This window comes from Nerophis lumbriciformis, linkage group LG12 (genome assembly GCF_033978685.3).
Source record: "Nerophis lumbriciformis linkage group LG12, RoL_Nlum_v2.1, whole genome shotgun sequence".
NCBI lineage: Eukaryota > Metazoa > Chordata > Actinopteri > Syngnathiformes > Syngnathidae > Nerophis > Nerophis lumbriciformis.
The window spans coordinates 13,288,146-13,306,815 of NC_084559.2; the positions used below are offsets into that span (position 1 = coordinate 13,288,146).

General features: G+C 39.5%; 1 protein-coding gene across 6 annotated transcripts in view; it reads left to right on the forward strand.

Annotated features, from left to right (window-relative positions):
• Window positions 1–18,670, forward strand: part of LOC140679258 (splicing regulator ARVCF-like) — a 349,408-nt gene that overhangs the window by 223,182 nt on the left and 107,556 nt on the right. For all 6 annotated transcript variants that reach the window (XM_072914307.1, XM_072914309.1, XM_072914305.1 and 3 more), the window contains exon 7: window positions 4,146–4,317. In XM_072914307.1, coding sequence (XP_072770408.1) covers window positions 4,146–4,317 — 172 coding nt within the window. The remainder of the gene's footprint in view (window positions 1–4,145; window positions 4,318–18,670) is intronic.

Sequence of the window (18,670 nt, forward strand, 5' to 3'; positions counted from 1 at the left end):
ACTTTTCTTCTACATATAAAAAGTGCAACATTGAACAGTTTCAAGTCAACTCATCATGCTTAATTTATTACAGCATTTGGGAAGCCTGTAGTTGATTTTTATTATGTAAATGTTATATTTTTATCAACATGTGATAGCAGGGACCCTGCCATTCAAAACTAGGCTGCTGCATTACTAATGATTCATGTAACTATAGCTGAAAAAATTAGTACAATAGCAATAGGAGAGACTATTCATCCCTGAACACCATGGAGTTCATGTAGGCTTAATGATGCACTTACATTATTATATCAACTATCAGAGACAGAAACTCTTCATTTAACATAATGTCCTGTTTTGCTGCTTCAACACAGCTCAATCAACACAGAAAAAGGTAAAGTGAAATAACAGACAGACAGGGCTTTGCTGTCCGTAACACACACACACACACACACACACACACACACACACACACACACACACACACACACACTCACACGCACACACACACATACAGGTTATCATTTGGAATTATTTAAATATTTAGCAGTAATGAAGTTGTCTGCAACTCCAACTACTTTATATAGAAGGATGGAACATTCTGAAAGTTAATCATACTTTAAGGTAATAATGTTTTACAATCATGCTGTATGAAAATGTCATCCTAAGGAACACTAAACCAGATTTTGTTTTTGGAAAAAATATATGAGTTTTAACTAAGGATGGATACCATACAGAATCACAGTACTATTAATGGTTAAACCTTTTTAAATGATTAACATCATTTAAAAAGGTTTCCCTTTAGGGGACCTGTTTTTTTGGTCCCCATACCGTCAGAGGTCCCCTAAAGGTGACTGCAAAAAGTCAGTGTTCAAAAACAAGAAAAAAAAATACAAAAATTAGGGGTATTTTATTTGAACTACGCAAAATTATCTGCCAATAGAACAAGAACATTTGGCTTGTTAAGACTTTCCAAAACGAGTAAAATTAGCTAACCTCAATGAACCCAAAAATAGCTTAAAATAAGTATATTCTCACTAATAACAAGTGCACTTTTCTTGATAGAAAAAAGAGAGACCTTTTTGCTCAATATGTTGAAAAATATTCTTAAATGAAGTAAATGTTAGTGCCATTATCTTGAAAATTTCTTGAAACCAGCAAACTTATACTAAAAACTAATTTATTGTTCTTAATGGAAAGGCAACAAGGCAAGCGCTTGTTACTCTCGGGGTCTCCTAGCCGCTCAGGCAAATCATATTGTCTAAAAATGCATTTTTCCATGGATAACATGACATCATCACGCCAAATGTGTGTGCTCTTTCAGTCAATTAGTGCGCATATATACAGCCCGGCCCCCGGCCAACATTTTTTTTAATTGTAATTTTGAAGAATTTATCTGAATGTGCATGAACTATTTCTGTTCAAAATTGTTAGAAATGTTAAATGTTTAAATATTAACTGTCAGTTTACTGTACTGTGCCAACTGTACTACTATATGAGTACGTGTTGTTTTAATCATGAGACACAATTGTGTCAACATCATGATTTTTTTTTCATGCTTGAAATAAGACATTATTACTTTAAAAAGGTAGTTTTATACTTGTGAGTGTTGATGACACAGCTTTGCAACACTTGATATTCTAGTTTCAAGCATGTTTTACTCAATATAGGTCATCAAATCTCAGCAACAAGCTGTAATATCTTACTGAGATCATTTAGGACCAAAATACTTAAAGGGGAACATTATCACCAGACCTATGTAAGCGTCAATATATACCTTGATGTTGCAGAAAAAAGACCATATATTTTTTTAACCGATTTCCGAACTCTAAATGGGTGAATTTTGGCGAAATAAATGCCTTTCTAATATTCGCTCTCGGAGCGATGACGTCACAATGTGACGTCGCATCGGGAAGCAATCCGCCATTTTCTCAAACACCGAGTCAAATCAGCTCTGTTATTTTCCGTTTTTTCGACTGTTTTCCGTACCTTGGAGACATCATGCCTCGTCGGTGTGTTGTCGGAGGGTGTAACAACACGAACAGGGACGGATTCAAGTTGCACCAGTGGCCCAAAGATGCCAAAGTGGCAAGAAATTGGACGTTTGTTCCGCACACTTTACCGACGAAAGCTATGCTACGACAGAGATGGCAAGAATGTGTGGATATCCTGCGACACTCAAAGCAGATGCATTTCCAACGATAAAGTCAAAGAAATCTGCCGCCAGACCCCCATTGAATCTGCCGGAGTGTGTGAGCAATTCAGGGACAAAGGGCCTCGGTAGCACGGCAAGCAATGGCGGCAGTTTGTTCCCGCAGACGAGCGAGCTAAACCCCCTGGATGTCTTGGCTCACACCGTCCCTTAAACTGGACAGATCAGCTTTCAGGACAAAGAGCGCGGATGAGGGTATGTCTACAGAATATATCAATTGATGAAAATTGGGCTGTCTGCACTCTCAAAGTGCATGTTGTTGCCAAATGTATTTCATATGCTGTAAACCTAGTTCATAGTTGTTAGTTTCCTTTAATGCCAAACAAACACATACCAATCGTTGGTTAGAAGGCGATCGCCGAATTTGTCCTCGCTTTCTCCCGTGTCGCTGGCTGTCGTGTCGTTTTCGTCGGTTTCGCTTGCATACGGTTCAAACCGATATGGCTCAATAGCTTCAGTTTCTTCTTCAATTTCGTTTTTGCTACCTGCCTCCACACTACAACCATCCGTCTCAATACATTCGTAATCTGTTGAATCGCTTAAGCCGCTGAAATCCGAGTCTGAATCCGAGCTAATGTCGCTATAGCTTGCTGTTCTTTCCGCCATGTTTGTTTGTGTTGGCTTCACTATGTGACATCACAAGAAAATGGACGGGTGTTTATAACGATGGTTAAAATCAGGCACTTTGAAGCTCCTCCCGGATGGCAGAGCTTCTCACCCTATCTCTAAGGGAGAGCCCCGCCACCTGGCGGAGGAAACTCATTTCGGCCGCTTGTACCCGTGATCTTGTCCTTTCGGTCATAACCCAAAGCTCATGACCATAGGTGAGGATGGGAACGTAGATCGACCGGTAAATCGAGAGCTTTGCCTCCCGGCTCAGCTCCTTCTTCACCACAACGGATCGATACAGCGTCCGCATTACTGAAGACGCCGCACCGATCCGCCTGTCGATCTCACGATCCACTCTTCCCTCACTCGTGAACAAGACTCCGAGGTACTTGAACTCCTCCACTTGGGGCAAGATCTCCTCCCCAACCCGGAGATGGCACTCCACCCTTTTCCGGGCGAGAACCATGGACTCGGACTTGGAGGTGCTGATTCTCATCCCAGTCGCTTCACACTCAGCTGCGAACCGATCCAGTGAGAGCTGAAGATCCTGGCCAGATGAAGCCATCAGGACCACATCATCTGCAAAAAGCAGAGACCTAATCCTGCAGCCACCAAACCAGATCCCCTCAACGCCTTGACTGCGCCTAGAAATTCTGTCCATAAAAGTTATGAACAGAATTGGTGACAAAGGGCAGCCTTGGCGGAGTCCAACCCTCACTGGAAACGTGTCCGACTTACTGCCGGCAATGCGGACCAAGCTCTGACACTGATCATACAGGGAGCGGACTGCCACAATCAGACAGTCCGATACCCCATACTCTCTGAGCACTCCCCACAGGACGGTCGAATGCCTTCTCCAAGTCCACAAAACACCGGGAGGAGCTCAAAGTAAAGCCGCTGCTCCTCCACATGGAGAGGAGCCAGATGAGGTGGTTCGGGCATCTGGTCAGGATGCCACCCGAACGCCTCCCTAGGGAGGTGTTTAGGGCACGTCCGACCGGTAGGAGGCCGCGGGGAAGACCCAGGACACGTTGGGAAGACTATGTCTCCCGGCTGGCCTGGGAACGCCTCGGGGTCCCACAGGAAGAGCTGGACGAAGTGGCTGGGGAGAGGGAAGTCTGGGCTTCCCTGCTTAGGCTGCTGCCCCCGCGACCCGACCTCGGATAAGCGGAAGAAGATGGATGGATGGATGAACTTTGAAGCTTTTTTTAGGGATATTGCGTGATGGGGTTAAATTTTGAAAAAAACTTTGAAAAATATAATAAGCCACTGGGAATATTTCATCTTACTTAGATTTCAGTTTTTGCTACACCACACTACACACTAACCTTCTGCTGCTTCCTAGTCTGTGGAGAACTGCGTCTGCATCATGAGGAACCTGTCCTACCACGTCCACAAGGAAGTGCCGGGGGCCGACAGGTTCCAAGACCCGTCGGCACCGCAGGCCCCCGGCTCTGCGGGGCCACAGAGGAAGAAGAAGGACGACGCTGGCTGCTTTGGAGGCAAGAAAGCCAAAGGTGAGCAACATGGAAGATTTAATAATGTGCATCTTTTATGACAATCTTTGTTTGTAGAAGAACATATTGTGAGATCAAGAAATTGTGTTGAATGATGACACATTTATTGTATTCTGTTGAAGGGAACTGCACTTTAAAAAAAAAAGATCCATATATTCACAATCATTACTGTATCTGAGACAAGTACACATGTTTTTCTTTTTTTTATGCATTCTAACTAGAGATGTCCGATAATGGCTTTTTTGCCGATATTGTCCAACTCTTAATTACCGATTCCGATATCAACCGATACCGATATATACAGTCGTGGAATTAACACATTGGAAGAAGTGTCAAAAGATGGAGCTAACTGTTTTAATGACATTCAGACTTTACTTCAATCAATAACGAAGCAGCATCTCCTCATCCGGAAACAACAACAACACCCGGATATGTGTCCCGTGAAAAACCGTCCGACCGGAACTCTATTAACTAAAGTTCCTTGGGTGAATAATGTAAACTCACTATACCGGTATGTTTTAGCGCTTTCATGGCGAGTTTACTGACAGATATAAGTAAGAACTTTACACTACTTTATATTAGAGATGTCCGATAATGGCTTTTTTTACCGATATTCCGATATTGTCCAACTCTTAATTACCGATTCAGATATCAACTGATACCGATATATACAGTCGTGGAATTAACACATTGGAAGAAGTGTCAAAAGATGGAGCTAACTGTTTTAATGACATTCAGACTTTACTTCAATCAATAACGAAGCAGCATCTCCTCATCCAGAAACAACAACAACACCCGGAAATGTGTCCCATGAAAAACCGTCCGACCGGAACTCTATTAACTAAAGTTCCTTGGGTGAATAATGTAAACTCACTACACCGGTATGTTTTAGCACTTTCATGGCGAGTTTACTGACAGATATAAGTAGGAACTTTACACTACTTTATATTAGAGATGTCCGATAATGGCTTTTTTGCCGATATTGTCCAACTCTTAATTACCGATTCCGATATCAACCGATACCGATATATACAGTCGTGGAATTAACACATTGGAAGAAGTGTCAAAAGATGGAGCTAACTGTTTTAATGACATTCAGACTTTACTTCAATCAATAACGAAGCAGCATCTCCTCATCCGGAAACAACAACAACACCCGGAAATGTGTCCCGTGAAAAACCGTCCGACCGGAACTCTATTAACTAAAGTTCCTTGGGTGAATAATGTAAACTCACTACACCGGTATGTTTTAGCGCTTTCATGGCGAGTTTACTGACAGATATAAGTAAGAACTTTACACTACTTTATATTAGAGATGTCCAATAATGTCTTTTTTACCGATATTCCGATATTGTCCAACTCTTAATTACCGATTCCGATATCAACCGATACCTATACATACAGTCGTGGAATTAACACATTGGAAGAAGTGTCAAAAGATGGCGCTAACTGTTTTAATGACATTCAGACTTTACTTCAATCAATAACGAAGCAGCATCTCCTCATCCGGAAACAACAACAACACCCGGAAATGTGTCCCGTGAAAAACCGTCCGACCGGAACTCTATTAACTAAAGTTCCTTGGGTGAATAATATAAACTCACTACACCGGTATGTTTTACCGCTTTCATGGCGAGTTTACTGACAGATATAAGTAGGAACTTTACACTACTTTATATTAGAGATGTCCGATAATGTCTTTTTTTTACCGATATTCCGATATTGTCCAACTCTTAATTACCGATTCCGATATCAACCGATACCGATATATACAGTCGTGGAATTAACACAGTGGAAGAAGTGTCAAAAGATGGAGCTAACTGTTTTAATGACATTCAGACTTTACTTCAATCAATAACGGAGCAGCATCTCCTCATCCAGAAACAACAACAACACCCGGAAATGTGTCCCGTGAAAAACCGTCCGACCGGAACTCTATTAACTAAAGTTCCTTGGGTGAATAATGTAAACTCACTACACCGGTATGTTTTAGTGCTTTCATGGCGAGTTGACTGACAGATATAAGTAGGAACTTTACACTACTTTATATTAGAGATGTCCGATAATGGCTTTTTTGCCGATATTCCGATATTGTCCAACTCTTAATTACCAATTCCGATATCAACCGATACCGATATATACAGTCGTGGAATTAACACATTGGAAGAAGTGGCAAAAGATGGAGCTAACTGTTTTAATGACATTCAGACTTTACTTCAATCAATAACGAAGCAGCATCTCCTCATCCAGAAACAACAACAACACCCGGAAATGTGTCCCGTGAAAAACCGTCCGACCGGAATTCTATTAACTAAAGTTCCTTGGGTGAATAATGTAAACTCACTACACCGGTATGTTTTAGCGCTTTCATGGCGAGTTTACTGACAGATATAAGTAAGAACTTTACACTACTTTATATTAGAGATGTCCGATAATGTCTTTTTTTACCGATATTCCGATATTGTCCAACTCTTAATTACCGATTCCGATATCAACCGATACCGATATATACAGTCGTGGAATTAACACATTGGAAGAAGTGTCAAAAGATGGAGCTAACTGTTTTAATGACATTCAGACTTTACTTCAATCAATAACAAAGCAGCATCTCCTCATCCAGAAACAACAACAACACCCGGATATGTGTCCCGTGAAAAACAGTCCGACCGGAACTCTATTAACTAAAGTTCCTTGGTTTAATAATGTATACTCACTACACCGGTATGTTTTAGCACTTTCATGGCGAGTTTACTGACAGATATAAGTAAGAACTTTACACTACTTTATATTACAGATGTCCGATAATGGCTTTTTTGCCGATATCCGATATTCCGATATTGTCCAACTCTTAATTACCGATTCCGATATCAACCGATACCGATATATACAGTGGTGGAATTAACACATTGGAAGAAGTGTCAAAAGATGGCGCTAACTGTTTTAATGACATTCAGACTTTACTTCAATCAATAACGAAGCAGCATCTCCTCATCCAGAAACAACAACAACACCCGGAAATGTGTCCCGTGAAAAACCGTCCGACCGGAACTCTATTAACTAAAGTTCCTTGGGTGAATAATGTAAACTCACTACACCGGTATGTTTTACCGCTTTCATGGCGAGTTTACTGACAGATATAATTAAGAACTTTACACTACTTTATATTAGACATGTCCGATAATGGCTTTTTTGCCGATATTGTCCAACTCTTAATTACCGATTCCGATATCAACCGATACCGATATATACAGTCGTGGAATTAACACATTGGAAGAGGTGTCAAAAGATGGAGCTAACTGTTTTAATGACATTCAGACTTTACTTCAATCAATAACGAAGCAGCATCTCCTCATCCAGAAACAACAACAACACCCGGAAATGTGTCCCGTGAAAAACCGTCCGACCGGAACTCTATTAACTAAAGTTCCTTGGGTGAATAATGTAAACTCACTACACCGGTATGTTTTAGCGCTTTCATGGCGAGTTTACTGACAGATATAAGTAGGAATTTTACACTACTTTATATTAGAGATGTCCGATAATGGCTTTTTTGCCGATATTCCGATATTGTCCGACTCTTAATTACCGATTCCGATATCAACCGATACCGATATATACAGTCGTGGAATTAACACATTGGAAGAAGTGTCAAAAGATGGCGCTAACTGTTTTAATGACATTCAGACTTTACTTCAATCAATAACGAAGCAGCATCTCCTCATCCGGAAACAACAACAACACCCGGAAATGTGTCCCGTGAAAAACCGTCCGACCGGAACTCTATTAACTAAAGTTCCTTGGGTGAATAATGTAAACTCACTACACCGGTATGTTTTAGCACTTTCATGGCGAGTTTACTGACAGATATAAGTAGGAACTTTACACTACTTTATATTAGAGATGTCCGATAATGTCTTTTTTTACCGATATTCCGATATTGTCCAACTCTTACTTCCCGATCCCGATATCAACTGATACCGATATATACAGTCGTGGAATTAACACATTGGAAGAAGTGTCAAAAGATGGCGCTATCTGTTTTAATGACATTCAGACTTTACTTCAATCAATAACGAAGCAGCATCTCCTCATCCAGAAACAACAACAACACCCGGAAATGTGTCCCGTGAAAAACCGTCCGACCGGAACTCTATTAACTAAAGTTCCTTGGGTGAATAATGTAAACTCACTACACCGGTATGTTTTAGCGCTTTCATGGCGAGTTTACTGACAGATATAAGTAGGAACTTTACACTACTTTATATTAGAGATGTCCGATAATGTCTTTTTTTACCGATATTCCGATATTGTCCAATTCTTAATTACCGATTCAGATATCAACCGATACCGATATATACAGTCGTGGAATTAACACATTGGAAGAAGTGTCAAAAGATGGCGCTAACTGTTTTAATGACATTCAGACTTTACTTCAATCAATAACGAAGCAGCATCTCCTCATCCGGAAACAACAACAACACCCGGAAATGTGTCCCGTGAAAAACCGTCCAACCGGAACTCTATTAACTAAAGTTCCTTGGGTGAATAATGTAAACTCACTACACCGGTATGTTTTACCGCTTTCATGGCGAGTTTACTGACAGATATAAGTAGGAACTTTACACTACTTTATATTAGAGGTGTCCGATAATGTCTTTTTTTACCGATATTCCGATATTGTCCAACTCTTACTTACCGATTCCGATATCAACCGATACCGATATATACAGTCGTGGAATTAAAACATTGGAAGAAGTGTCAAAAGATGGAGCTAACTGTTTTAATGACATTCAGACTTTACTTCAATCAATAACGGAGCAGCATCTCCTCATCCAGAAACAACAACAACACCCGGAAATGTGTCTTGTGAAAAACCGTCCGAACGGAACTCTATTAACTAAAGTTCCTTGGGTGAATAATGTAAACTCACTACACCGGTATGTTTTACCGCTTTCATGGCGAGTTTACTGACAGATATAAGTAAGAACTTTACACTACTTTATATTAGAGATGTCCGATAATGTCTTTTTTTACCGATATTCCGATATTGTCCAACTCTTAATTACCGATTCCGATATCAACCGATACCGATATATACAATCGTGGAATTAACACATTGGAAGAAGTGTCAAAAGATGGCGCTAACTGTTTTAATGACATTCAGACTTTATTTCAATCAATAACGGAGCAGCATCTCCTCATCCGGAAACAACAACAACACCCGGAAATGTGTCCCGTGAAAAACCGTCCGACCGGAACTCTATTAACTAAAGTTCCTTGGGTGAATAATGTAAACTCACTACACCGGTATGTTTTAGTGCTTTCATGGCGAGTTTACTGACAGATATAAGTAGGAACTTTACACTACTTTATATTAGAGATGTCCGATAATGTCTTTTTTTTACCGATATTCCGATATTGTCCAACTCTTACTTACTGATTCCGATATCAACCGATACCGATATATACAGTCGTGGAATTAACACATTGGAAGAAGTGTCAAAAGATGGCGCTAACTGTTTTAATGACATTCAGACTTTACTTCATTCAATAACGGAGCAGCATCTCCTCATCCGGAAACAACAACAACACCCGGAAATGTGTCCCGTGAAAAACCGTCCGACCGGAACTCTATTAACTAAAGTTCCTTGGGTGAATAATGTAAACTCACTACACCGGTATGTTTTACCGCTTTCATGGCGAGTTTACTGACAGATATAAGTAGGAACTTTACACTACTTTATATTAGAGATGTCCGATAATGGCTTTTTTGCCGATATTCCGATATTGTCCAACTCTTAATTACCGATTCCGATATCAACCGATACCGATATATACAGTCGTGGAAATAACACATTGGAAGAAGTGTCAAAAGATGGCGCTAACTGTTTTAATGACATTCAGACTTTACTTCAATCAATAACGGAGCAGCATCTCCTCATCCGGAAACAACAACAACACCCGGAAATGTGTCCCGTGAAAAACCGTCCGACCGGAACTCTATTAACTAAAGTTCCTTGGGTGAATAATGTAAACTCACTACACCGGTATGTTTTAGCGCTTTCATGGCGAGTTTACTGACAGATATAAGTAGGAACTTTACACTACTTTATATTAGAGATGTCCGATAATGTCTTTTTTTTACCGATATTCCGATATTGTCCAACTCTTAATTACCGATTCCGATATCAACCGATACCGATATATACAGTCGTGGAATTAACACATTGGAAGAAGTGTCAAAAGATGGCGCTAACTGTTTTAATGACATTCAGACTTTACTTCAATCAATAACGGAGCAGCATCTCCTCATCCGGAAACAACAACAACACCCGGAAATGTGTCCCGTGAAAAAACATCCGACTGGAACTCTATTAACTAAAGTTCCTTGGGTGAATAATGTAAAGTCACTACACCGGTATGTTTTACCGCTTTCATGGCGAGTTTACTGACAGATATAAGTAAGAACTTTACACTACTTTATATTAGAGATGTCCGATAATGGCTTTTTTGCCGATATCCGATATTCCGAAATTGTCCAACTCTTAATTACCGATTCCGATATCAACTGATACCGATATATACAGTCGTGGAATTAACACATTGGAAGAAGTGTCAAAAGATGGAGCTAACTGTTTTAATGACATTCAGACTTTACTTCAATCAATAACGAAGCAGCATCTCCTCATCCGGAAACAACAACAACACCCGGAAATGTGTCCCGTGAAAAACCGTCCGACCGGAACTCTATTAACTAAAGTTCCTTGGGTGAATAATGTAAAGTCACTACACCGGTATGTTTTAGCACTTTCATGGCGAGTTTACTGACAAATATAAGTAAGAACTTTACACTACTTTATATTAGAGATGTCCGATAATGTCTTTTTTTACCGATATTCCGATATTGTCCAACTCTTAATTACCGATTCCGATATCAACCGATACCGATATATACAGTCGTGGAATTAACACATTGGAAGAAGTGTCAAAAGATGGCGCTAACTGTTTTATATGACATTCAGATTTTACTTCAATCAATAACGAAGCAGCATCTCCTCATCCAGAAACAACAACAACACCCGGAAATGTGTCCCATGAAAAACCGTCCGACCGGAACTCTATTAACTAAAGTTCCTTGGGTGAATAATGTAAACTCACTACACCGGTATGTTTTAGTGCTTTCATGGCGAGTTTACTGACAGATATAAGTAGGAACTTTACACTACTTTATATTAGAGATGTCCGATAATGGCTTTTTTGCCGATATTCCGATATTGTCCAACTCTTAATTACCGATTCCGATATCAACTGATACCGATATATACAGTGGTGGAATTAACACATTGGAAGAAGTGTCGAAAGATGGCGCTAACTGTTTTAATGACATTCAGACTTTACTTCAATCAATAACGGAGCAGCATCTCCTCTTTCAGAAACAACAACAACACCCGGAAATGTGTCCCATGAAAAACCGTCCGACCGGAACTCTATTAACTAAAGTTCCTTGGGTGAATAATGTAAACTCACTACACCGGTATGTTTTAGCGCTTTAATGGCGAGTTTACTGACAGATATAAGTAAGAACTTTACACTACTTTATATTAGAGATGTCCGATAATGTCTTTTTTTACCGATATTCCGATATTGTCCAACTCTTAATTACCGATTCCGATATCAACCGATACCGATATATACAGTCGTGGAATTAACACATTGGAAGAAGTGTCAAAAGATGGCGCTAACTGTTTTAATGACATTCAGACTTTACTTCAATCAATAACGAAGCAGCATCTCCTCATCCAGAAACAACAACAACACCCGGAAATGTGTCCCGTGAAAAACCGTCCGACCGGAACTCTATTAACTAAAGTTCCTTGGGTGAATAATGTAAACTCACTACACCGGTATGTTTTAGCGCTTTCATGGCGAGTTTACTGACAGATATAAGTAGGAACTTTACACTACTTTATATTAGAGATGTCCGATAATGTCTTTTTTTACCGATATTCCGATATTGTCCAACTCTTAATTACCAATTCCGATATCAACCGATACCGATATATACAGTCGTGGAATTAACACATTGGAAGAAGTGTCAAAAGATGGCGCTAACTGTTTTAATGACATTCAGACTTTACTTCAATCAATAACGAAGCAGCATCTCCTCATCCAGAAACAACAACAACACCCGGAAATGTGTCCCGTGAAAAACCGTCCGACCGGAACTCTATTAACTAAAGTTCCTTGGGTGAATAATGTGAACTCACTACACCGGTATGTTTTAGTGCTTTCATGGCGAGTTTACTGACAGATATAAGCAAGAACTTTACACTACTTTATATTAGAGATGTCCGATAATGGCTTTTTTGCCGATATTCCGATATTGTCCAACTCTTAATTACCGATTCCGATATCAACCGATACCGATATATACAGTCGTGGAATTAACACATTGGAAGAAGTGTCAAAAGATGGCGCTAACTGTTTTAATGACATTCAGACTTTACTTAAATCAATAATGAAGCAGCATCTCCTCATCTGGAAACAACAACAACACCCGGAAATGTGTCCCGTGAAAAACCGTCCGACCGGAACTCTATTAACTAAAGTTCCTTGGGTGAATAATGTAAACTCACTACACCGGTATGTTTTACCGCTTTCATGGCGAGTTTACTGACAGATATAAGTAAGAACTTTACACTACTTTATATTAGAGATGTCCGATAATGTCTTTTTTTACCGATATTCCGATATTGTCCAACTCTTAATTACCGATTCCGATATCAACCGATACCGACATATACAGTCGTGGAATTAACACATTGGAAGAAGTGTCAAAAGATGGAGCTAACTGTTTTAATGACGTTCAGACTTTACTTCAATCAATAACGGAGCAGCATCTCCTCATCCAGAAACAACAACAACACCCGGAAATGTGTCCCGTGAAAAACCGTCCGACCGGAACTCTATTAACTAAAGTTCCTTGGGTGAATAATGTAAAGTCACTACACCGGTATGTTTTACCGCTCTCATGGCGAGTTTACTGACAGATATAAGTAAGAACTTTACACTACTTTATATTAGGAATGGCAACAGTGGAGGATGAATGTCAAAATAACAAGAAGATAGAGAAAAAGAAGAAAATTATCGACTACGGTTTAGGCACGGACTCCAAAGGCGGACGTGCGCAATTTTTCAAGATTTATGCAGATCCCAAATACAGATCAGCAGGTACCAGAAGGTAAAAAAAGTTGCTTTTGCATAATATTGCCAAACAAAACGCCAGATAATATGTCTTACCTTATACACACACCATAATAATACTCCTATGTTTAATGCACCGACAATCCATCAAGCGGTGATTATGGCTTTTTTTGCCAATATCCGATATTCCGATATTGTCCAACTCTTACTTACCGATTCCGATATCAACCGATACCGATATATACAGTCATGGAATTAACACATTATTATGCCTAATTTTGTTGCGATGCCCTGCTGGATGCATTAAACAATGTAACAAGGTTTTCCAAAAATAAATCAACTCAAGTTATGGGGGAAAAAATGCCAACATGGCACTGCCATATTTATTATTGAAGTCACAAAGTGCATTTTTTTTTTTTAACATGCCTCAAAACCTTGGAATTTGGGACATGAGGAGGTTGAAGTGGGCGGAGTTGAGGCGGGGGGTGTATATTGTTGCGTCCCAGAAGAGTTAGTGCTGCAAGGGCTTCTGGGTATTTGTTCTGTTGTGTTCATGTTGTGTTACGGTGCGGGTGTTCTCCCGCAATGTGTTTGTCATTCTTGTTTGGCGTGGGTTCACAGTGTGTGCGCATATTTGTAACAGTGTTAAAGTTGTTGATACGGCCACCCTCAGTGTGACCTGTTTGGCTTTTGACCAAGTATGCTTGCAGTAGATATTATGTGATTGGGTCGGCACGCAAAGGCAGTGCCTTTAAGGTTTATTGGCGCTCTGTACTTCTCCCTACGTCCGTGTACACAGCGGCGTTTTAAAAAGTCATACATTTTACTTTTTGAAACCGATACCGATAATTTCCGATATTGCATTTTAAAGCATTTATCGGCCGATATTATCGAACATCCCTAATTCTAAGTCATACATAGCAATAGACCTATTAATATTTGCTCTATACCGCCTATAAAGCATCCTAAAAACTATTTTAATGGGCACAATAGATGACTCCAATTTGCTTCATTGTCAAACACCCCTTAATTAAAATGCACAAAAAGAGGAATACATGTGTTCTTGTCTCACGTAAGTATTGTGAATAATAGGCAAAATTCCAAAAAGTAGTGCAGTTCCCCTTTAATTGTTCTATTTCAGATTACATATCTATCATTTGTGTGTTTGATGCTATCACAATAATCATAAATTATATGACATATTCTTTTTTTAATCATATTCATATGAATTATAATTTTTTACATACCGTATTTCCCAAACTGTAAGGTGCACTTCAAATCATTTTTTTGAGTAAAACCCATTTTCACCTAAAAGTATCATAGTTGTATTTAAAAAAAAAATTAAACTGTTAAATAGATATCTTAAACTTAATTAACAATATATAGATTCCCCAGTTCACAAAATTACCATATTTTAAAGACTACAAGGTACACTTAAAAAAAAAAATTCTCAAAACTCGACGGTGCGCCTAATTTACGGAATAATTCGGTTTTGCTTACCGACCTCGAAGCAAATTTTTTTTTGGTACATGGGGAAAAGATAAATGTGACCAGTAGATGGCAGTCACACATAAGAGATATGTGTAGACTGCACTATGATGGCAATATGACTCAAGTAAACAACACCAACATTTTATATGTTCCATTGAAAATTTAGAACATTACACACGGCGCTCAAAAAGCGATCAAAAATGTTTTAGCACCACTTTGGTAAGCTATGAAGCCACACCGCTTGATGGATTGTCGGTGCATTAAACATAGGAGTATTATTATGGTGTGTGTATAAGGTAAGACATATGATCTGGCGTTTTGTTTGGCAATATTATGCAAAAGCAACTTTTCTTACCTTCTGGTACCTGCTGATCTGTATTTGGGATCTGCATAAATCCTGAAAAATTGCGCGCATCCGCCTTTGTAGTCCGTGTCGACGCCGTAGTCGATACGCTTTTTCTTTTTCTCTATCTTCTTGTTATGGGACATTCATCCTCCACTGTTGTCATTTCTAATATAAAGTAGTGTAAAGTTCTTACTTATATCTGTCAGTAAACTCGTCATGAAAGCACTAAAACATACCGGTGTAGTGAGTTTACATTATTCACCCAAGGAACTTTAGTTATTAGAGTTCTGGTCGGACGGTTTTTCACGAGACACATTTTTTGTGTTGTTGTTTCCGGATGAGGAGATGCTGCTCCGTTATTGATTGAAGTAAAGTCTGAATGTCACTTCTTCCACTCCCGTCCTTGCACGCTACACCGCTACAACAAAGATGACGGGGAGAAGACGCTGTCGAAGGTGAGCCACGTAAATAAGACCGCCCACAAAACGGCGCATCCGGAAGCGACTGTCAGTAAGCGGCATGAAGATGATGTGTAAAACATCATCTATGCAACATTTTGACCAAAGAACCACCATTACATGTTATGTAGACCACAAGGAAGTCTTTTACATTTAGAAAAAAAAAATAATAATTTGACTCCTTTAATGCGCCCTATAATGAAAAAAGATCAAAAATACACCAGTCGTCTGCAGTGCGCCTTATAATCCGGTGCGCCTTATATATGAAAAAGATCAGCATTTGATCATTCATCGGCAGTGCGCCTTATAATCCGGTGCGCCATATATATGAAAAAAGATTTAAAAAAATAGACCATTCATCGGCAGTGCGTTTTATAATCCGGTGCGCTTTATATATGAAAAATGTTAAAACATAGACCAGTCGTCGGCAGTGCGCTTTATAATCCGGTGCGCCTTATATATGACAAAGGATCAAAAATAGACCAGTCATCGGCAGTGCGCTTTATAATCCGGTGCGCCTTATATATGAAAAAAGATCAACATTTGCCCATTCATCGGCAGTGCGCCTTATAATCCGGTGCACCATATATATGAAAAATATTTTTTTTAAATAGACCATTCATTGGCAGTGCGTCTTATAATCCGGTGCAGCATATATATGAAAAAATATATTTTTTAAATGGAGCATTCATCGGCAGTGCGTTTTATAATCCGGTGCGTTTTATATATGAAAAAATATCAAAAATAGACCAGTCGTCGGCAGTGCGCTTTATGATCCGGTGCGCCTTATATATGACAAAGGATCAAAAATAGACCAGTCGTCGGCAGTGCGTCTTATAATCTGGTGCGCCATTTATATGAAAAATTATTTTTTTTTTAAATAGACCATTCATTGGCAGTGCGTTTTATAATCCGGTGTGCTTTATATATGAAAAAATGTTTTTTTTAAATGGATCATTCATCGGCAGTGCGCCTTATAATCCGGTGCGCCATATATAAGAAAAAAGATCAAAAATAGACCAGTCGTGGGCAGTGCGTTTTATTAGCCGGTGCGCCTTATATAAGACAAAGGATAAAAAATAGACCAGTCATCGGCAGTGCGTTTTATTATCCGGTGCGCCTTATATATGACAAAGGATCAAAAATAGACCAGTCGTCGGCAGTGCGTTTTATAATCCGGTGCGCCTTATATATGAAAATGGATCAAAAATAGACCAGCCGTCAGCGGTGCGCCTTATAATCCGGTGCGCTTTATATATGAAAAAAAATCAGAATTTGACCATTCATCGGCAGTGCACCTTATAATTTGGTGCGCCATATATATGAAAAACTATTTAAAAAAATAGACCAGTCATCGGCAGTGCGTTTTATAATCCGGTGCGCCTTATATATGAAAAAGGATCAAAAATAGACCAGCCGTCGGCAGTGCGCCTTATAATCCAGTGCGCTTTAGATATGAAAAAAGATCAAAATTAGACCATTCATCGGCAGTGCGCTTTATAATCCGGTGCGCCATATATATGAAAAATTATTTTTTTGTTAAGTTTTTTAGTTTTAGTTCATTGGCAGTGCGTCTTAAAATCCGGTGCGCTTTACATATGAAAAACTTTTTTTTTTTAAATGGATCATTCATCGGCAGTGCGTTTTATAATCCGGTGCGCCTTATATATGAAAAAGGATCAAAAATAGACCAGCTGTCGGCAGTGCGCCTTATAATCCGGTGCGCTTTAGATATGAAAAAAGATCAAAATTTGACCTTTCGTCGGCAGTGCGCCTTATAATCTGGTGCGCCATATATATGAAAAAATATTTAAAAAAAATAGACCATTCATCGGCAGTGCGTCTTATAAACCGGTGCGCCTTATATATGAAAAAAGATTTTAAAAAATAGACCAGTCGTCGGCAGTGCGCTTTATAATCCGGTGCGCCTTATATATGGAAAAATATTTTTTTTAGGTAGAGCATTCATCGGCTGTGCGCCTTATAATCCGGTGCACTTTATATATGAAAAAATATCAAAATTTGCCCATTCATTGGCAGTGCGTCTTATAATCCGGTTCGCTTTGTATATGGCAAAGGATCAAAAATAGACCAGTCGTCGGCAGTGCGCCTTATAATTCGGTGCGCCTTATATATGAAAAAGGATAAAAAATAGACCAGCCATCGGCAGTGCGCCTTATAATCCGGTGCGCTTTATATATGAAAAAAGATCAAAATTGGACCATTCGTCGGCAGTGCGCCTTATAAACCGGTGCGCCTTATATATGAAAAAAGATAAAAAAAATGGACCAGCCATCGGCAGTGCGTTTTATAATCCGGTTCGCCTTATATATGACAAAGGATAAAAAATAAACCAGTCGTCGGCAGTGCGCCTTATAATCCGGTGCGCCTTATATATGAAAAAGGATTTAAAAAAAATAGACCAGCCATCGGCAGTGCACCTTATAATCCGGTGCGCTTTATATATGAAAAAAGATCAAAATTGGACCATTCGTCGGCAGTGCGCTTTATAAACCGGTGCGCCTTATATATGAAAAAAGATAAAAAAATGGACCAGCCATCGGCAGTGCGTTTTATAATCCGGTTCGCCTTATATATGACAAAGGATAAAAAATAAACCAGTCGTCGGCAGTGCGCCTTATAATCCGGTGCGCCTTATATATGAAAAAGGATCAAAAATAGACCAGCCGTCGGCAGTGCGCCTTATAATCCGGTGCGCTTTAGATATGAAAAAAGATCAAAGTTTGACCATTCATCGGCAGTGCGCCTTATAATCCGGTGCGCCATATGTAAGAAAAAAGATCAAAAATAGACCAGTCATCGGCAGTGCGTTTTATAATCCGGTTCGCCTTAT